The sequence below is a fragment of the Anguilla rostrata genome, chromosome 9, assembly GCF_018555375.3.
Source record: "Anguilla rostrata isolate EN2019 chromosome 9, ASM1855537v3, whole genome shotgun sequence".
Taxonomy (NCBI): domain Eukaryota; kingdom Metazoa; phylum Chordata; class Actinopteri; order Anguilliformes; family Anguillidae; genus Anguilla; species Anguilla rostrata.
The window spans coordinates 9,155,672-9,173,803 of NC_057941.1; the positions used below are offsets into that span (position 1 = coordinate 9,155,672).

Genomic DNA, 18,132 nt, shown 5'->3' on the forward strand with positions numbered 1-18,132 from the left:
GTTTCTTGGGTCTGAATTGGTTGCCGATATTAAGGCAAAAACAAACCGAGCACACCCTGCGGCTCTCCGCAATCATGGTCACCGTTCTAGGGCATCAAGTTTGTTTTGGGTCAGGGATCAGGCCGTTGCACACTCTATTCTACATCTATTTTAATGTGTGCATTTAAAGCTTAATAAACACAGTGTAGTATGTGTAAATGAATGAAACCTCACTTAAATTCAGGTTAAACAAGAGGATTGCTGCTGAAACACAACTCTATATTCTTTGTAAGAAATTTCAAGAGCAATCCACCATCATCTGCTTCGCATTCTCATTCTAATTAGATGGCGTTATTGTAAAGAAGAGCAGTACAAAAACTGTACAATTATTCATATGACAGCCGGACATCTTATACGTACAGTACCAACTACTGCGAATTGCAAATGACACAGATGGATATAGGGTTGAAGTTCAATTAGATTCTCCAACTTCAGTTGCCTCTGTATCATGGAAATCACACTCTGTATGAACCCAGCAGCAAAATTATTAGTACAGTGCTACTTGTAAGAAAACAGGGAGCAAAAAAATCTCTTTATTATGTCAGCATAATAAATGACACAACTGCTATTTTCCCAATATTGTTTTGTTTTAAACCATATTTTATTTTTTATGTTTTGTATTTGATATAGATACACAAGTCAACAAACATTTTTCGATCGATCTGTAATGAAAATGCTCCACAGCACACTGACATCTTGTGGAAAAATCTCCCATTACAGACATGTACCTGAAAATGGACAGCAGTAATAGTCATAGTAATAAGTACCAGTAGTAACAGTAGAAGTAGTATTACTAACAGTTGCAATAATAATAATAATAATAATAATAATAATAATAATAAATTGTAATAGTGGTATTAACAGCTTGTGGTGAGTGTCACAAAAAAGGAACGGATCATTTTCTAAAATTTATTCCATTTGAGGCAAGTGGGTCAGTAGGCTTGCTGATCAAATGCAGCCAAATGAACACCTGGCTTAGAAAACTGATCCCCATAACACAATTCAATACTCTTCAAGGAAGCAAATTTTTCTTGGCTGTCTCTTTTCCGATTTTTTCTGAATACTTTTTGTGGCACCACGTTCACATATGACATATCTCTGAACCTTTCCATCTCATATGCTATTTTGAAGAGGCAAATAAATCAATTTCCTAATTTTGCTTATTCTGAATGTGTTTACGTTTTAAAGCATACCCAGAATTAATCTCCTTTGTCTCCTCATTGATGGATCACAATGGATTCCCACTCCAGTACGTTTGCTCATCACACCAGAAACAGTGGACAGTACGCCCTAAAATCATTTATTACAGCAGAAAACTACAAAGCCCACACTTCATAGCTTGAATGAAAAGTCAGTGTCGGTCACTGTGAAACCCTTGTGTCTGTGTGTACGATTCAGAAATGCCGTTCCAAGATTACTTTACCAGTCTCTTAATTTGTATCAAATGACCAAACCAATTCAATTTTGCATGGTGATGTCAACTTACAAACCAATCATTTCTAATGCTCATAAGTCTTGGGGTGGCTGATTTTCTCTGTTCAAAGTCTGCCTCCTTCATGCCACTACTGTTCATAAATCTCTGCTTACCTTGTAAAGCTGATAGCTGAAGGGATGGAATGTCCAGTTTGGGGTGACTACTTCTGCCGTTAGGAGAGAGGCAACCTCAGGAGAGGCACACTCAGATAAAGAGACCACAGCTAACCGCTAAGAACACCCAAGCAGCCACAAGTATCTTGTGGTCAAACTCGTCCTGCCCGATAATTGAAACGCTAGGCTTTTTGTAATGAATTCGTAAGACCGGCTGTCCCATTCTGTTGAAACTAGAGCGATAGTTGGCGCACGGACTAAATCCTGACAAGGAAACGCCGCAGTTCTCATCTGTCAACACAAGGTGGCGCAGGAGCCACAAGGCTCGGCTATGCGGAGAGCGCCAGCGCTGGAAGAGAGGAAGGCGAGGCGGACGGCTCATGCTGCTGCTAGTCGGTCGGCCGGGCGTGCACACGCATGTGTGTGTGTGTGTGTGTGTGTGGCATGTGCCCTGGATCACAGCTGTCAAAAAGAGTCTCGATTCGGCGGTACGAGATCGGAGAAGCCGGACCGTCGCGATCGTGCACCTGTCTTTAAATCGTGAGCTTTGGCCTCCGGCGTTCTCTGCGGTATTCCTTGGGAGCCACAGACGACTGTCCTCCGGGCCAACATGAGGGCTGGATCCAACAGGAAGCTGTCACGCTCGGGTCGGCGCGGATGCACATCACACTGCCGGTGTCACGAGAGGCACAGAGAGAAAGCTCAGCATCGCTGCACAAACGCGCGAGATGCCGCTTCAGCACAACACAAAGTAAAGAGTATTTAGTTCAAGCCACCTGGAGGTGACAGTGTTCACCGCACACACGTAAATCTCAAATCTTACCTCAGTTCACCCCGAAACGGAATCTATCATTTTCTTCTTGCTTCGCTACACATTACATCAGCAACGAGCAGGAATGCTTTGTGTCACTTGCTGTCTTATGTTTAATATTCCAGACGTAAAAGCAGGATGTCTGGAAATTCCCACAGGAAGTAGAAGAAACAAGATGGAGGAAGGATATTAGAGCTGCACCAGATGCCTTCGGCATAATACTCCGCCCTTCATGGGGGGTTTCACAGTATAATGCTAAACTCAGCTTCCTTTCCAAGATGAAAAAGGTCTGACAAAAGCAATTTCACTCCAAAGCTGATAGTCAGAGAAGACTGATATACACTGTATATATAAAGTCATTCTAGGCCAGGAAAATGTGTGGATTGTGGTCATCTTGAACCAAAGCTATGCCTCTCTTTCTGTGAACAAACTAACAGAGAGCTCACAGGTGATACCCTAACCAACCCAGCGTCGCCAGTATTCACTTCCTTAATCCACAGCAAGTCGCCTCAACAACATTTTATGGTCTGCATCTGTGTGATTTGGCCGCCATTTTCCCCAGCGATAACGCTCACGCAATCGAGGGAGAATCTCGCCACATAAATATGCCAGGTCAACGTGAAAGATGCGTTTTAAAAGGGGTTTCCTTTGTAGCGCTTCCCTGCAATTGTTTTTCTTAAAGAAAAAGGGGTCAGAGTTTGACGGCAGATGAGATCCATAAGGGACGAGAGACAGAGCCGTTTGTCTGGGCAGATTCATGTGGGAATGGCGGACAGAAGCGGCTCAGTAATTGCCCATCTCTCCCAGTGCACGACCGCGCATTCCATCCCCATTCAACTCCAGCAGCTACGCCCCCGCGACGTCCCTCCAACACTCAACCTCCTCAACCCTTCACACGCACTTTCCCTCACATTCCTGCCATGTCTTTCGTGTGCATCTTTATTCCTGTTTCATTTTTAGTGTTTGACAGTACACTACACACGCCTATTAGACGGCCTGCAAAAAAAAAGAAAACGAACAAAGAAACAGCAAAAAAACCAAATAGTTAAAAAAAAACCTGTTTAATTGGAAATAGCAGTATAAACTAAAAGCTCAAACCAAAACCCTTCTGTAAAGCTAAACCACTCCTAAGCTTGCTGATTAGGATGAACGGTTGTATAGATAAATGCCCATTATTCAGGAAAACGATCAAAAAACTGATTTAAAAAACCTCCACTACAACTCACACTCTCAACCTTACTTGAACTATATAATCTCCTGTTTTCGAGAAAAGTCAAAAATAAAGCATGAATATTCTCCCCAAATAATAAAACAAATAAATTCATGATAAAAACAAAATAATAAAAACCACTTCTCTTTAAATATATATATATATATTTTCAACTTATGCACTTAGGTAATTGTTAAATTACTTTTTGCAAAACCTAACTGAAAAATGTACTTTGCTCTCTTTTAAAAACACTTTGAAAGCTGGCCTTCCTAAAAACAAAAATAAAAGGGAAATACAAACAAACACAAATAACAGTAACCAACTTGGTTTCTCCAACAGTACCAAATAGTTTTTCTCTTCATTGATGAGCTACCTATAGTTACATATTCTTCAAACTCTTTTCTCTAAACCTGCAACAGCAAAATGATTATTAATAATAATAATAATAATAATAATAATAATAATAATAATAATGCCAAAAAAACTAAAATCAACATGGTCCTTCAAGCAATTCCATAGAGAGAGTAAGAGAGGTGGATCGACAGCCCCTAGAGTACAGCATCCTTCCTGTTGTTAACGGCCTTGTGGAATGGCCTGACTGTTCCCCGGGCGACAGCAGCAGGACCATTCTGAAACTCAAAAGAACCAAGCGGGAGCCGGGAGCCGAACAGAAATAACTCTAAGCCGAACTCTAAGACGTCCTCATCCAATTGGCTCTCGGCCCCGTGCCACCCGCCTGCCCCCCCCCCACCGTCCCCGGTGCCCTCTGGATTCCTGTTCCAACAAGGGCTGGTGTTGGCACATCCTCCTGGCAAGCTCCCCTTTGATCAGCTGGGAAAGGACCGGGGTGCTACGGCTAGCGGAACGCTCTGCTGGAACCTCGCAGGAACAGCACGCTACGCAGGATCGGGGCTGAGAGCCAATGTGGTTAACAGGACACTCCGGTCTCCTTTCTGCTTCTGTCAGTTCTGTTTGCGTCTGATGAGTTCTTAAATTGTCTGTGTTTTTTTTTCTTTTTTTCCTTGGCTTATTTTTTCTTGCCGAAGAAGCTGAACCTCTTCTCCCGGTCCTTCTCCTTGCCCTCCTTGTTGCGCATGGTGACGGCGCCGGGCTCCGCGGAGCCGGGCGAAATGGGGGGCATGGTCATGGCTCTGCTCAGCGCCGTCGGGCCCCCCGGGGAGCGCTCGCCAGCCCCGCCCACTCCCGCCGGGATCGAGGAGAGGATGGAGCGGATCCAGGAACTCATTTCAGGCTGGGGGGGGGGGGGGCAGACAGGAAGAAGACCGAGAGAGGGAGAGGGAGAGGGAGAGGAAGGGAGAGAGAGCGAGAGAGAGAGAGAAGGAGAGAGGAGACATGGGTCAGACCTCATAATGGTTGATGTGTTGTAAATCATGCTGTATGTACAATGCAGGCAGAGTACAGCTTATTTCCCAGCATGACATGCCAGTTTTAATCAGTATCAGTAACACTCACCTCATCTTTTGCTTGAAATAGGAATTCCTTTCCATCACCAAGCCTGCAGACAAACAGGAGAGAGAGAAGTCAGCATGAATCGTCTGGCCACAATATAAGTATGTATAAGTAAGTATGCCCCTCCTTCTTCCCCCTCCATCCTCAATTCCACGGCTCAGGCCCAGCCCACCTCCTGCACCCTTGTTCGCTCCACTACTTTTTTCTTCTTCCTTCTCCCCCCGGACCTCCTCCACTCACCGGAGCTTGAAGACGTGTTTCCTCTTCTTGTAGTCGTGGGCGACCTCACACGCGGCCTCGGTGAGACTGATGGGCACCTCGCCGTGGTAGGGAACGCCGTTGGCGGCGCCCTTGTTGTCCTTGTAGAAGCCCAGGCTTCCCTTCCGCAGGACGCAGTACACGTTCTGCCAGGATCTGTCCACAGACACGCACAGCGGCGGCAAGGGTGAGATAAGCTCCCTGGGACGATGTGACCTCTGCTCTCTCCACTCTCATGGAAGCGGTCTCTTACACAAGATGGCCACCTGCCTACAGCTCCATGACTCCCTGACTTCCTCGCACATAATCGTGCTCTCACTCTGAGATCCCTCTCTCCTCAGGCCCATCCCTCTCCCTGCCCAGAGTTGAGGGTCAATTATTTCTTTCAGTTCAATCCCACTCAATTAATTTCAGTTTACTCTCCTCATAATGTGCCCACAGACAGCTTCACTAAGGACACGCCCCCTCTCCCCACAGACAGCCACCCTAAGGACACACCCCCTCTCCCCACAGACAGCCCCCCTAAGGACACACCCCCTCTCCCCACAGACCACTCCCCTGAGGACACGCCCCCTCTCCCCACACCCCACCTGCTGGCTGCTTTCTTGCTGTGCGACTCCATCTCCTGCTTGCGGCACAGCATCCCTTCCATGGTCTCCACGGGCGGCGGTTCGGCAGTGCTTTTGCTCGGCAGCGTGGCGAAGGGGCCGGACGGGTCCAGGCGAGAGGACGATGGCAGGCCGCTGTCTCGACCCGGCCCGTTCACAGACTCCGCCTCCGACCCCTGAGGCCCCAGACACGCCACAGTCAGACACACAACCGGCATTTTTAAAAGCGCACTTCCAATTTCTGCACCTCACATGGATTCCCACAAACCACATTCTAATGACTTCATTCTTTACCAGCCTACACGCTCGACAGCTCCACTTGTGTTACAGGTTGGTTTGTAAAATAAGATGCAATTCCACACACGTTTAGCTTCATGTTTCTCTGTGGTCTTCATTGACAACTAGAGGCGAGTGGAGCCCAATTATAACTAATCAATCAGTCAGTCGATACCACATTTCTCCACAACTAGGCCACAGAGTGTAAGATTTCACAGAGTATCTTTCACAAAGACACTTTGAAGGGGACTCTGTCATGTGACGCCAAGAACAACTAGTCCCAATTTGAACAGTTTCTGGTTTTAAATAGATCAGACCCAATTACAAAAATCTTAAATGACTTAACATAGAGGCTGCAGCACAAGCTCCATGCCAGAGACTACATTAGACACACAGACACAGGACACACACACAGAGACAAATGGAAGGCAGATGGAAGCCGATATATGGGGGGGTCACTAATTCTGACCAACCACACCGTCAGCCGGAATGGCAGCTGGAGTACTGTCTCCCTGCTTCAGATGCACCGATGTCTGAGCGTGACGCGGTGTCTTTCAGCGAAAGCGCAACTGAAACCCGCCGTTTTTCACCCGTTGCTTTGATGACTTGGCTGGGTGTGGCCATGCCACAGAAACACTATCATTGTCATTTTTATAGCTAAGCTCTTTACTGGTCAGCCAAAGCCCTTAAGCAAGAAGGGTATTCTGTGTGCTAATTCACTGAAAGGCAACACTAAAACATGCAGGACTCCCCTGGGCCCAAGGAGTACTTTGGTACTAATGCTGTTTTACATTTTCTGAGGTTTTTCTTTCTTCATCATGTTAGCTATGATGAAATTATTTCCAGGGACCATGTATAGTATACCAAATATAGTGTTTCTTGGGACCAGGGAGAGAGTATTGAAACATTTTTTTTGGAAACACAAAAAAACTGCTAATCGCTTCCCCTAATGCATTTCTGTGTTTCTAAGGGATAGTAGACATTGCAACTTCAAGTGATTTTCAAAAAAAAGAAAACATCTTTAATTAATATAGCAACTTGGGAGGCCAAACAGAAAACATGCTACTCAATTTTGACTGGGATTTGTACACAAGCTCAGGGGTCCAGCAAAAACAATGGTGCAGCGGTGAAAAGTGCGCTCAAGGGTGCCCACTAGGCCAGCCAGGGGTACTGCAGGGGAGCAGGGACCAAGCGCAGAGGGCAATGGGGCTACCAGGAGGCTAAGCTACGGTCTATGGCTCAATACTCACAGGCTCCCGTGACTTTAATTTAGGGCCAGGTTTAGAGTCAGGTTTCCTGGCCACAGACACTGATACTGACTGCAGACAAAAATGCAACATTGACAGATTAAGAGATACAGTATGTGCATTGCTCTAATACTCCTCCAGGGACTGTCATGGTGGCATTATTTAACACACCGACACACACATAATCATACACACACACAAACACACAAACACACACACACATGCTTACATACACACATACACACAGACACACACATAATCACACACACACAAACACACACACACATGCTTACATACACACAGAAACAGACACACAGAGGCACGCACACACACATGCACACAGACATAAACACACACAAAATCACGAAATGATCTAGGCAGAAACACAGACGATAGGAAAACACAGATCACACACAAACATAAGACAACATGATACTTATCTACAGAGTTTCAGAATACAAGTGAATCAGAAGTTCACTTGTCTTCCAAAGAATTTGGGGTATGTTGAACGGTACTGCATATGATAACATGCAGACTACTGACAGGAGTTCTCTCCCTATGACTTACGTCTGCCTAAATAATGACATAACCCTATTTCCGTCATCATGCTCTATAAACAGGCTCGCCTGTCACATCAGCTCCGCCCACACAGAAGGAAATGACTCATTTTGAGCCATGAAAATGGCCCATCTTGCACACAAGTTGTTTTCTGATCTAATTTGTTCATTAATACCCAGCTGACAATGGCATGGGGGTGAACACAGAGCTGGCTAGCAGACAGGTTTTTTTTGTCATCCACCCCCTTCTCGTGCCGATAGTGAAATGAAACCCCAGAGCACAGAGGACTGCAGCGGTGAGTCATCACTGGTGTGTACTGGACTTCCTCCACATGCATACCCACAGCATTGGGCACCACTGCAAACTCAGGCTGCAGTTTCTGCCTCCGACCACCAGGGGCCACTCACCTGTGAAGTGTCTTGGTCACTGTGGACCCCGTTCACTGACACAGACTGGTTCAGAGTTGTCTGGTCTAGGCTGGTCCTGGGATGGAAGAGGAGAGTGGGGGAGGTGATCAGTTACCATGGGATTCCACAAAACCTTCCTTCCTGATTCTGCTATCTTTTATACGCTGCAGTTAGTGATGTCATCCTGTTGTGAATATTTACGACCTTGTGTCAGCCAGACTCAACATCTGAGATGGAAACTGGCTTATTTTTTCACTTGGCCATGACCCTTTGTGAATATATAATGCACTGAAAGCCACACATCTTCAGCATTAATTTTGTATGAAGAGGAAATGTAATGAGATTTTTGGAACTCAAACAGCACAGCCAGATGGGCGGGGTTTCCACTGCATTTGCAGCTCACTGCTGCCCTCCTCTGCAATCACAGATACCTGCGCAGGGAGCCTCACCTGGCAGCAGACTCGTGTGCCTGGCTCTCCAGCTCAGACGGGAGCACCTCCTCAGCCGGGGGAGGCGTGGGCGGCCGCCGAGCCCTCTCCTCCTCCTCCCTCCTCCTCTGGATCTCCAGCTCCTCCAGCTGAGGAGAACATGACAGCCACAGTGCAGGGACAGTCCAATTCTCTCTCTCTCTCCTCTCAATCAAATTCAAATTCAAAGTGCTTTATTGGCATGACAAAATTTGCATTTGTATTGCCAAAGTATAAATCTCTCTCTCTGTCTCTCTCTCTCCCTCTTCCCCTCTCCCTCCCTCCCACCCTCCCAACCTCCCAACCCCTTCCTCTCTCCCTCCCCCCTCCCTCTCTTTCTCTCCCTCTCACTGTCTCCCCCTCTCTCTCCCCTCTCTTCCACCCCCTCTCCCTCCCTCTCTCCCCCTCCCTCACCGTGGTGAGTTTCTCCAGCTGGGTGAAGCGCTCGTCCCAGCCTGCGGCCAGCTTCTCGAAGGCCTCGTGCCGCTTGATCAGGCTCTCCACCTCGTCCACGTTGGAGCCCAGCTCCGCCGCGCGCACCAGCGGCTCCTGTCCCGCCAGCCAGGACTCTGCCACCGAGGCGTCCCGCCCGAACTGCAGCACCTCCAGCACTGAGCGCGTCACAAATGAGAGGGAAGACACAAATGCACACGTTCAAATTCTCATGTGTACGTGTGCACGTAAAATTATGCATGAATATACGCACGTAACACATGCAAGCATGTAAACACACAAACACACACAAACACCGACATGCACGCACACAAACACGCTCGCAGGCGAGGACACACGCAAACGCGCACCAATCTGAAGGTGGTCCATTTTGTCCTGCCACTTCTTGTTGATCTCGTCCCTCTTGGTCTGCAGCTGATCTAGTTTCTCCCGGATCTACAAAGGAATTTTTAAAACGTATTTTTGCCACTGATATTTGACATTTGCATCTGCAGTCATGTGACTCGCTATAATGTACGCAGGCAGACTCAGGCAATGCAAGAAATCTATGCAGTGCTAACTTTATTTGCTCCACTTCTACTAAAATGTCAGATGCAATCGGTTAGCTAGCTAGTACTCAGAATTTCAGAAGAAAAGCTCCCAGGATGTCACGTATTACCCACATTTACTTGGCTTACATGAAATATAAAATTCAGTAGCCTCCTTCTAAAGTAAACATATGCCCTGTGATTTCCTTTCTCTTTTCTCTCCAAAAGCCATTTTACAAAATGGCTTTATAAAATTTTACTGATGTTGTGTTTAGGCAGCAGAGCAGCTCTTCAGCGGCCTACATTACAATAAAACCCTCACCATAATAAAGGCGCCGTAGTGTAAGGAAGCACAGTACACAGTACACAGCAGTACCTCATCAGAAGCATAGTGCTTATTCTTGATTAGCGTGTTGCCCATCTCATTGCAGGCAGTGAAGCTGCCAGCCCGGGTCTCAATCTCGGATTTGATGTCCTGGTGGTTGGCGATGACCAGCCCTGCTGAGGACACATCCCTAAAATAACGAAAGGGGAAGAGAAGCAGGGAGGAGAGGAGCGTTATTTAAGCCGGCGGCTCCCAAACTGAGGACCCACCGGTGGATGGTAGGAAGGGTTATGGTGGGTTATTGGACAGGTGACAAAAACAGAATATAGTATATTGTAATACCATATTATATAGTCCATTGTAATACCAGTCAAAATAAACAATGCACTTGGTACAGTGTGCATATGCAGGTGTTTTAAAAGAAAACGGCACAACATCATAAAAGCTGTAATATTATATGGAACATAAATTTTCCAAAGAAAATGCATTGGCTGATTTAGTGGGTGATAGACGGAGCTTTAGTGAGCAGCCCGAGGCTGTGTGTGGACAGAGGGCTCAAGACGAGCATTCATGGGAACATCAAAGGCAGTAAGACTCCTCATCATCACCCAGGTGTGACACATAGGTGCTTAGGGGCGGTGCCGCACGTCACCTGGGGCTGTCGTGGGCGTCGATCTGCAGGTTGACCCCGTCCATCCACAGCATGAGGTCGCGCACCATGTTGAAGAAGCGGAACTTCTCCACGGTGTCCAGCAGGAGGAGCCGGCGAGCCTGGCCGGCGGAGAGCAGGGCCTCCCAGGCCTCGGACACGGCGCGCTCGTGCCGGTGGATGTCGTCGGCCTTCTCCCCGGCGTAGGCCTTCTGCAGGCGGGCCCCGTCCTCCTGAACCTGGTTCACCTGGGAGGGGGGCGAGCCACAGGTAAGAACACCTTCTAAATCAACTCATTATAAATATAGAGCAGTGCCTCTTACCCATAACCATTTAAAGTGCAAGATGTGATTAGAATAGAATGTTCATAGCTGAACATTCTATTGCTGATGTAACAATCACTACTGGCAGTTGAGTTCTAGAACACAGACTGACTACTCTTCAAAGGGTGAAATACATATGATCTCTTCAGTAACACGTGTGTAATTCGATCAGTAAACAGGGTGTAGTGCTTACTCTACTGTAACAAGACAAGCGTTGAGGACACATGAGCAGTGACAGGAGGTACAGTACAGACACGCAGGGTTCGGGGAGGCCGGTGGGAGGGGTTACCTGCCCGCTGAGGGCCTGGATGTCGTGCTCGTAGGCGGTGTGCTGGCGGTGCAGGTGCTGCACGGTGTTGAGGTCGCGGCCCAGGTCGGCGGGCAGCGCCTCCCTCTTCTCGCGCACGCGGCCCAGCGCCTCGCGGGCGTCCTGGTGGTAGCGGTGCAGCTCGTAGGAGGCGGCCAGCATCTGCGTGCGCGTGTCCATCAGCTCCAGCAGGTCGGCCCAGGCCTCGTTCAGCCCGTCCTTCCACTCGGCCACGCTGGCGTTCTCCGGGTGGCCCGACTCGATCAGGTCGTCCGCCAGCGCGTTCACCCCGTCCACGCGCTCCTGCCCGATGGTGCTGGTGTCCCGCGCAAACTCCCGGAACTTGTCCCGCAGCATCTGGACGGAGAGGACAAGAGACACACACACACACACAGATACACACACACGTACATTAATACAATCCACTTATACTCATATATAGACAAAAAAAGGCATGAGGACGGTCAACAGTGTTGCTAGTATTCATGCTACGCAAACGCAATGCCGTAAGCCGCACAAAATTACTCGTGTTATACCAAAGTGCCTTTAAGACATGGCCAACACTGTCACCCAGTAGGAGCCAATGGGACGGAATGGGAAATTACAGCCGAGCCGAGCCGAGCCAAACTGGGCCGCTGAGAGAGCAGAGCCGTACCGTGACGTGCTCGTAGTCCTGGCCCAGCTCGTGGGACCCGGCCACCACCTCCCTCTCAGCGATCCACTGCTCCAGGTCGTCCACCTCCCTCTTCAGCTGAGTCAGCCTCAGCCTCTCCTGCAGACGGCCGCGCCGCTCCTCCGCCAGGTCCTTCAGCCCCGCGTACAGCTTGTCCACCTGGGCTTGCCGTAGAGTGATCCGCTCGCTTTGGAATGAGGATTAGGACATGTCCCGGTCATGCCATAGCGAACAAATGCCATTTTTCTTAAAGTATTCAGGTTGCCAATCAACAGAGACAGTAGAGAATTGGGAATCTTAGGAATGGGTGGAGCTCTAGTCCCATGTTGTAACAGTAACATACTTTGTTTGGTTAGAAAACATGAGTGACTGAAAACTCTTTGCAGCTCCTCCCATTACATGGTTCAAGAAGGCTAATTTGCACTACTGATCAATCGATGCTTTGAACATGCTTCTGGGTTTCAGTCCCTGCACACCCTGAATCCCGCTCACCTCTCAGGGTGCTCGCTGGTCACCATGAGCCGGCTGCTGTTGGCCAGCTGGTGGATGGTCTGGGCGTAGTCCTCCAGGGCCTGCTCCAGGATCTGGTGCTTCTTCACCATCACCACTGCGCTCTGTTCATCCTGTGTGCACATAAAACACGCAGACACACACACACACATACACGTACAGACACAGATGCTATAATAAATACACAGCAGACACAAATCTATGCAATTTCCACAAGTAATAAACCCATTACCCATAATCACACATGCAGTGGGCTCCATAATGTGGGGGACTATGCATAAAAGTGCTCTAATTTGTACACGGTGAAACCAAAATCAATGAAAATTCCCTTTAATAAAAGCTGAGAAAGTGCACTTTAGCCAGATGTGAATCGTTTGATTACAAATCTGAAATTGAGGAGTACAGAGCCAAACATTATGGAGCTCACTGTACACTGTACTCACGCAGCGCATGTCCGCGCGCATAGACACACACAAATGGTCACCTTGGCCTTCTCCTCTGACATCATGTGCAGCTCCTGCTCTCCCATCCAGGCCTCTGCCTCGGCCACGTCGGCGTAGAACTGCTGGGCGCGGTGAGACTCCTCCAGGCGCCCGCGCCGCTGATCCGTCTCGGAGATCAGCTGGGCCCAGGACTCCTGCAGATCCAGCAGGCGGCCCTCCACCCCGTCCGTCTCCTCCTGCCCCGGGCCCGTGGAGCGCCTGTGGATGTCGTCGATGCGGGGCTGGTGCCCCTGGATCTCCTTCTGCAGGGTCTGGGAGAGGAGGACAACCAGGAAGTGAGGATACTGAGGTCTCAGGATTACAGGCAAACAGCCCAACAGTGCTTTTCCTCAACAGGCTTCCATCATTTTCGTTCCCCATCCCACAGTTTTTTGAAATGTAGTTCCACACTACAAGGTCTTAACCATGGCATGTGTACTACTTTTACATGCTGAAAATTCTGAAGCTTGTTTATACATCTGTACTCTTCACCAGAAAAATGAAGCAACTTTACTTGAGAGTCCAGCAGTTCTCTCGCTGCTGCTTACTATCCCCTCAGCCCTCCATACCTGGTTCTTCTTGATGAGCAGCTGCACGCTGGGCAGGTCTTTCCCGTGGTCCGTGGAGGTGGCCAGGGGCATTCTCTCCTTCACCCAGAGCTGGAGAGCCGAAACAGAAGGGCGCGACATTAGCGACCGCAAGTAAACCGCGCCGAGACCGGAATGACGGACAGGCGACGGCCGCTCACCAGCTCGTCCTCCAGGTCGCGGTTGAACTGGTGGCCCTCCTTGGAGGCCAGCAGCTGCTGCCGCCGCTGCTGCATGGGCTCGTGGATCTTGGAGAAGCTGTCGGCCACGCGCCTCTGCTGGCCGTCCACCTCCGCCAGGCCCGAGTCCTCCTGGGAGAGGGCCAGCGCCTGCGACTGCAGCGCCTGCACCTCCTTCTCCCGCACCTCCATCTGGTGCTCCAGCATCTGGGGGGAGGTGCACAAAGAGTCCAAGTTTAGGGTTAGGGCTGAGCCTCCTCCAGCAATCGTGTCACCCCCCCTCTACATGACTACATACCCACTGTGGTAGGAATAGAGCTCTCTGCAAATGCACATTTTGCAATCCTTGAAAGGAGGAATTGCATCAGCATTTCCAATTAAACTACATCATCGTTTCCAAATAGCGTCTAGGGTACGCTATTTGGAAGGTTCCGGCAGTTCCCTCTGCCTCCCCTCTTTCTCACCTGGTGCTTCTTGAGCAGGATGTTGACGCTGGTCAGGTCCTTGCCGTAGTCGTCGCTCTGCAGCTGAGAGGACAGGTTCATCAGCCAGGAGTCCAGGGCCGAGCAGCTCTGCGTGAAGAGCTCCGCCCTGTTGGCGTCGAACAGGCACTGCGCCTTGGTCTGGGTGGTGGCCTCCAGCTCCTCCCACTGCGCCTGCAGGCCCGCCATCGTCTTCTTCACCACCGCATCCAGCTCCGGCTTCTCGCTCACCAGAGCCTGTCCCTCCTGACAGGGGGTCGGAGGGCAGATCGGATACAGCAGAGGGAGAGAGGAGACGTGGGAAACTGAGTCTCTTTCACATCATGTTGTTGGCTTGCCAAATCAGTTTCTGCTCTCATCATATGATAGTATGAACTTTTGGATGCCTTGTTCTGTCTGGAGAATAACAATGACTGAAAAATAATAAAGCAAACTGCACCCTGAATCTCTAGCCACCTATAAGAGGTCAGACTGGCAGGAGATCCAGTGTGTGGGAGTTTTTTTCCCCCATTTATTTTCATCATTTCAAAATAAGTCTGTCAGGTACTGCTGCGTCATGCATCTGTTCCGCATCGTTAGCTACGACCTGCATTATTCACGACCGCAGCCCCTGCCGCACCTTGCCGATCTTGTCCAGCCAGTCCTTGTTGGAGGCCAGCTCGGCCATGAAGGCCTGGTGCTTCTGCCACTTGCTGTGGAGGTTCCTGGCCTCGTCGTACGACATGTCCTGGGCGGTCAGCATCTTCTCGTTGATCCAGAGCGTGAGCTGCGAGGAGAGACGGGGAGGAGGATTCAGGAGGCCGGCCAGGGCGGCACGGCGGAATCGGGACGGGGGGGGGTTCTGAACCACCTCTGACTCAGCAGAAACGCTCGTCATCTCGCCGCGATTCCCGCGAAAACGCGTGAGTCATAGTGACAGCCTCTGCTGAACCCAGCGCCCAGCTGCTCGCTCTCTCTGAGGTCAGGGCCACTGGCCCCTCATTTCCATAACTGTTCTCTAATGAAGTACCTAAACAAACAGATGCACAGGGCAGAAGACTGAGACTGGTTTTTGCTGACCACAAGCTTTCCCTTCTCTTTACCTCCTGTCCATCCTGCAGGAAGTGCTGCAGTTCACGGTTGTCTTTCAGCTTGGCCAGTAATGCGCTGGCAACCTGTTTGTTCTTCTGATGTCTGAAAAGAGTGAAAGGAGGGAGACAGAAAGTCAGTGATGACAAGTGTGGAAAATAAATTGTTTAAGAAAATAAATTAACAATCCTGCCAATCTACTATTTGTTCAAACTTTGTCACATCTGTGTCCTCTCTGCCACATGCGCCTCTGTCCTCAATCAGGATTATACTTTTATTTAGGCCTTTATCAGACTTTATCAGTTCTTACACACAGACACTCCCATACACACAGCTTTAGGCAGTGAAGTGTTGATGATGGTGAGGGTTGTGACTGACAGTAGTAGTCAGACCTCGCTTTCACACACCTCGCTATCTCCCCTGTATTACACACACCTCTGCCCTATATCACACATTGACTAGCTGTTCCATACACTTCCATCCCCTCCCTGTCCCACATTACTTATCCCCTATGTTACTGCTTCTCACTCTCTCTGTATTACACAGCTCTCTCCCCATCAGGCTCTGCCTTTCGTCCCAGCCATCCGTCACTCATGTACCTCCTCAGCAGCTCTGTCTATCACTCTCTTTCCCTCCCCCACACTCTCTCTCTCTCACCCTCATCCCCCCTCGCCCTCACCTCTCTTTAATGGAGTCGGCCTTCTCCTGAATCTTGTCAGAGTTGGTGTTGAGGTCGCTGACCAGGCGGAGTCCGGAATCCACTACTCCGTTGATCTTCTCCTCGCTGGCCTCCATGGTGGTCATGAAATCCTCATGTTTTTTGATGGCCTCTTCTGCCCCCTGGAGGCTGGAGGGCATCTCCGTGTGGGACAGGACATACTCCTGCAGGGGAGAGTGATGGTCAGGGGCTAAGTACTTGTCGACTCTACTACTCTCCTATATATCTACTACTACCTGCATATCACCGACTACATCCCTGCTCACCACCCCCTCACAAACCTGGTTAAAGCAGCCCTAGCTCTGGCTCACCACCCCCTCATCACTTGGTTAAAGTAGCCCTACCCTGATTCACCACTGGTTAAGGTAGCCCTAGCCCTGGTAGCCAGGTTCACCACGCCCTCATCACTTGGTTAAGGTAGCCCTAGCCCTGGTAGCCCGGTTCACCACGCCCTCGCTCACCTGGTTGTTGAGGAAGCCCTCGGCCTGCTTCACGTCCCTGAGGAAGGTCTGGAAGTCGAAGGCCTGGGCCAGCAGGCTGTGGCGGTTCTCCCACATGCGGCGCAGCTCGTGCCAGCCCGTGTCCAGCGCCTGCAGCCTCTGCGCCAGGAACATGTACTGGGCGTCCGTCTGGCCCTGGGTCACCTCCTCGCCCACCGCCCGCATCTTCTCGTAGTCCTCCTTGTAGTTGTCCACCTCGTTCTTGATGCCCTCGTGCTGCGTGAGCAGCTGCTCGGCCTCGGCCAGGGAGGTGGGGATGTCCTCGGAGGCCACGGCCGTCATGGTGCGCGACAGCCAGGACTGGAAGTCGTCCAGGTCCCTCAGGAAGCCCTGCAGCTTGCTGGCCTCGCCCAGGCTCTCCTCCCGCCGCTTCATGGTGGCGTTCAGCTCCTCCCACACCTCCTGGATCCCCCCGAGCCGGGCCTGGGTCTCCTGGGCCTGGTCCGGGTGCTCCTTGGCCAGCTTCTCGGCCTCCTTACGCAAGTCATCTAACTTTCCCTAAAGGAAAAAACAAGGAAAAATTATCGTTAAAATGGCGACATGAGGTACTCGGTGGCTCATCCTGTTAAGGCATTGTTTTAGTGCAAGGATGGATCCTACAGCCTCGTGGCAAATCCGGACTGTGCCGGTGCCCGCTGTGCCCGCTGACAGTGTCTTGATGTACAAGTTCACCAGTTGATCTGCAAACAGACTGTCTTCCTCTGATTCACGTCTGCACGAGAGTTGTGAACTACAGTGTGATCACAGTCAGTGGCTGATATCACATTTTTGGCTGCGCTCTCCAGAATGGAAATAGCTGAATAAATACATCTGAACATGCCAAATTGGGGGGAGCACATAAAAAATTTAGACAAGGACAAAAATGCATTGTTACTTTACAATGTAAATTTGGATAGTTTAATATTGCTATAAAGCCAGGTAATGTCCTTGGCTGAACAGCATGTGACATGAGTGCTGAGAGATGCAGTGCACCTGAATGGCCTCTAGGTCGCGCTCCATGCCCGTGAGCTTGCGCTGCAGGGCCATGACCCCGGCCAGGTCGTTGCCCAGGCTCTGCGTGGACTCGATGACTTTGGTCTTCTCCTTCATCCAGCTCTGGATCTCGTTGCACTCCAGGTGGTAGTTCTGGATGTTGAGCGCTGACTCCAGGGCCTGCTTCCTCTTGTCTGCCAGCCGCTCAAACTCCTTCCATCTGGAGAGGGACAGGACGTCAGAGGGCAAATGCAGGTCTTTTCATGTTACATGTAAATGTGAAAAGTGTGTGTGTGTGTGTGTGTGTGTGTGTGTATCTTAGTGCGTGCGTATGTGTGTGTGTGTGTATGCATGTGTCTTTGTGTACAGGTGTGTGTACCTGTCATTGAGCTGGTCCTGAGTCTGGTGAATCTGCCCTTTGCTGCGGTGGTCTGAGGCG

The 18,132-nt window shown here is 49.8% G+C and overlaps 1 protein-coding gene across 5 annotated transcripts in view; it reads right to left on the bottom strand.

Moving 5' to 3' along the window:
• Positions 1-618: 618 nt before the first annotated feature.
• The window catches only part of LOC135262855 (spectrin beta chain, non-erythrocytic 1-like), a 69,136-nt gene continuing 51,622 nt past the window's right edge, over positions 619-18,132 (bottom strand). For 3 of the 5 annotated variants that reach the window (XM_064350175.1, XM_064350173.1, XM_064350174.1), the window contains 23 exons: positions 18,073-18,132; positions 17,694-17,913; positions 16,683-17,219; positions 16,183-16,385; positions 15,518-15,608; positions 15,055-15,201; positions 14,418-14,681; positions 13,936-14,160; positions 13,757-13,846; positions 13,190-13,459; positions 12,688-12,818; positions 12,178-12,382; positions 11,505-11,879; positions 10,896-11,140; positions 10,295-10,433; positions 9,742-9,826; positions 9,353-9,549; positions 8,921-9,048; positions 8,472-8,547; positions 5,966-6,159; positions 5,358-5,531; positions 5,121-5,163; positions 619-4,899 (listed from right to left, as the gene is read on the bottom strand). The exon at positions 18,073-18,132 is cut by the window's right edge and continues 78 nt beyond it. In XM_064350175.1, the coding sequence (XP_064206245.1) occupies positions 4,675-4,899; positions 5,121-5,163; positions 5,358-5,531; positions 5,966-6,159; positions 8,472-8,547; positions 8,921-9,048; positions 9,353-9,549; positions 9,742-9,826; positions 10,295-10,433; positions 10,896-11,140; positions 11,505-11,879; positions 12,178-12,382; positions 12,688-12,818; positions 13,190-13,459; positions 13,757-13,846; positions 13,936-14,160; positions 14,418-14,681; positions 15,055-15,201; positions 15,518-15,608; positions 16,183-16,385; positions 16,683-17,219; positions 17,694-17,913; positions 18,073-18,132 (4,324 nt within the window). In that variant the 3' untranslated portion in view covers positions 619-4,674. Of the gene's footprint in view, positions 4,900-5,120; positions 5,164-5,357; positions 5,532-5,965; positions 6,160-7,509; positions 7,579-8,471; positions 8,548-8,920; positions 9,049-9,352; positions 9,550-9,741; positions 9,827-10,294; positions 10,434-10,895; positions 11,141-11,504; positions 11,880-12,177; positions 12,383-12,687; positions 12,819-13,189; positions 13,460-13,756; positions 13,847-13,935; positions 14,161-14,417; positions 14,682-15,054; positions 15,202-15,517; positions 15,609-16,182; positions 16,386-16,682; positions 17,220-17,693; positions 17,914-18,072 lie in introns of all 5 variants that reach the window. The other 2 variants (XM_064350171.1, XM_064350172.1) reach the window with 1 other exon arrangement.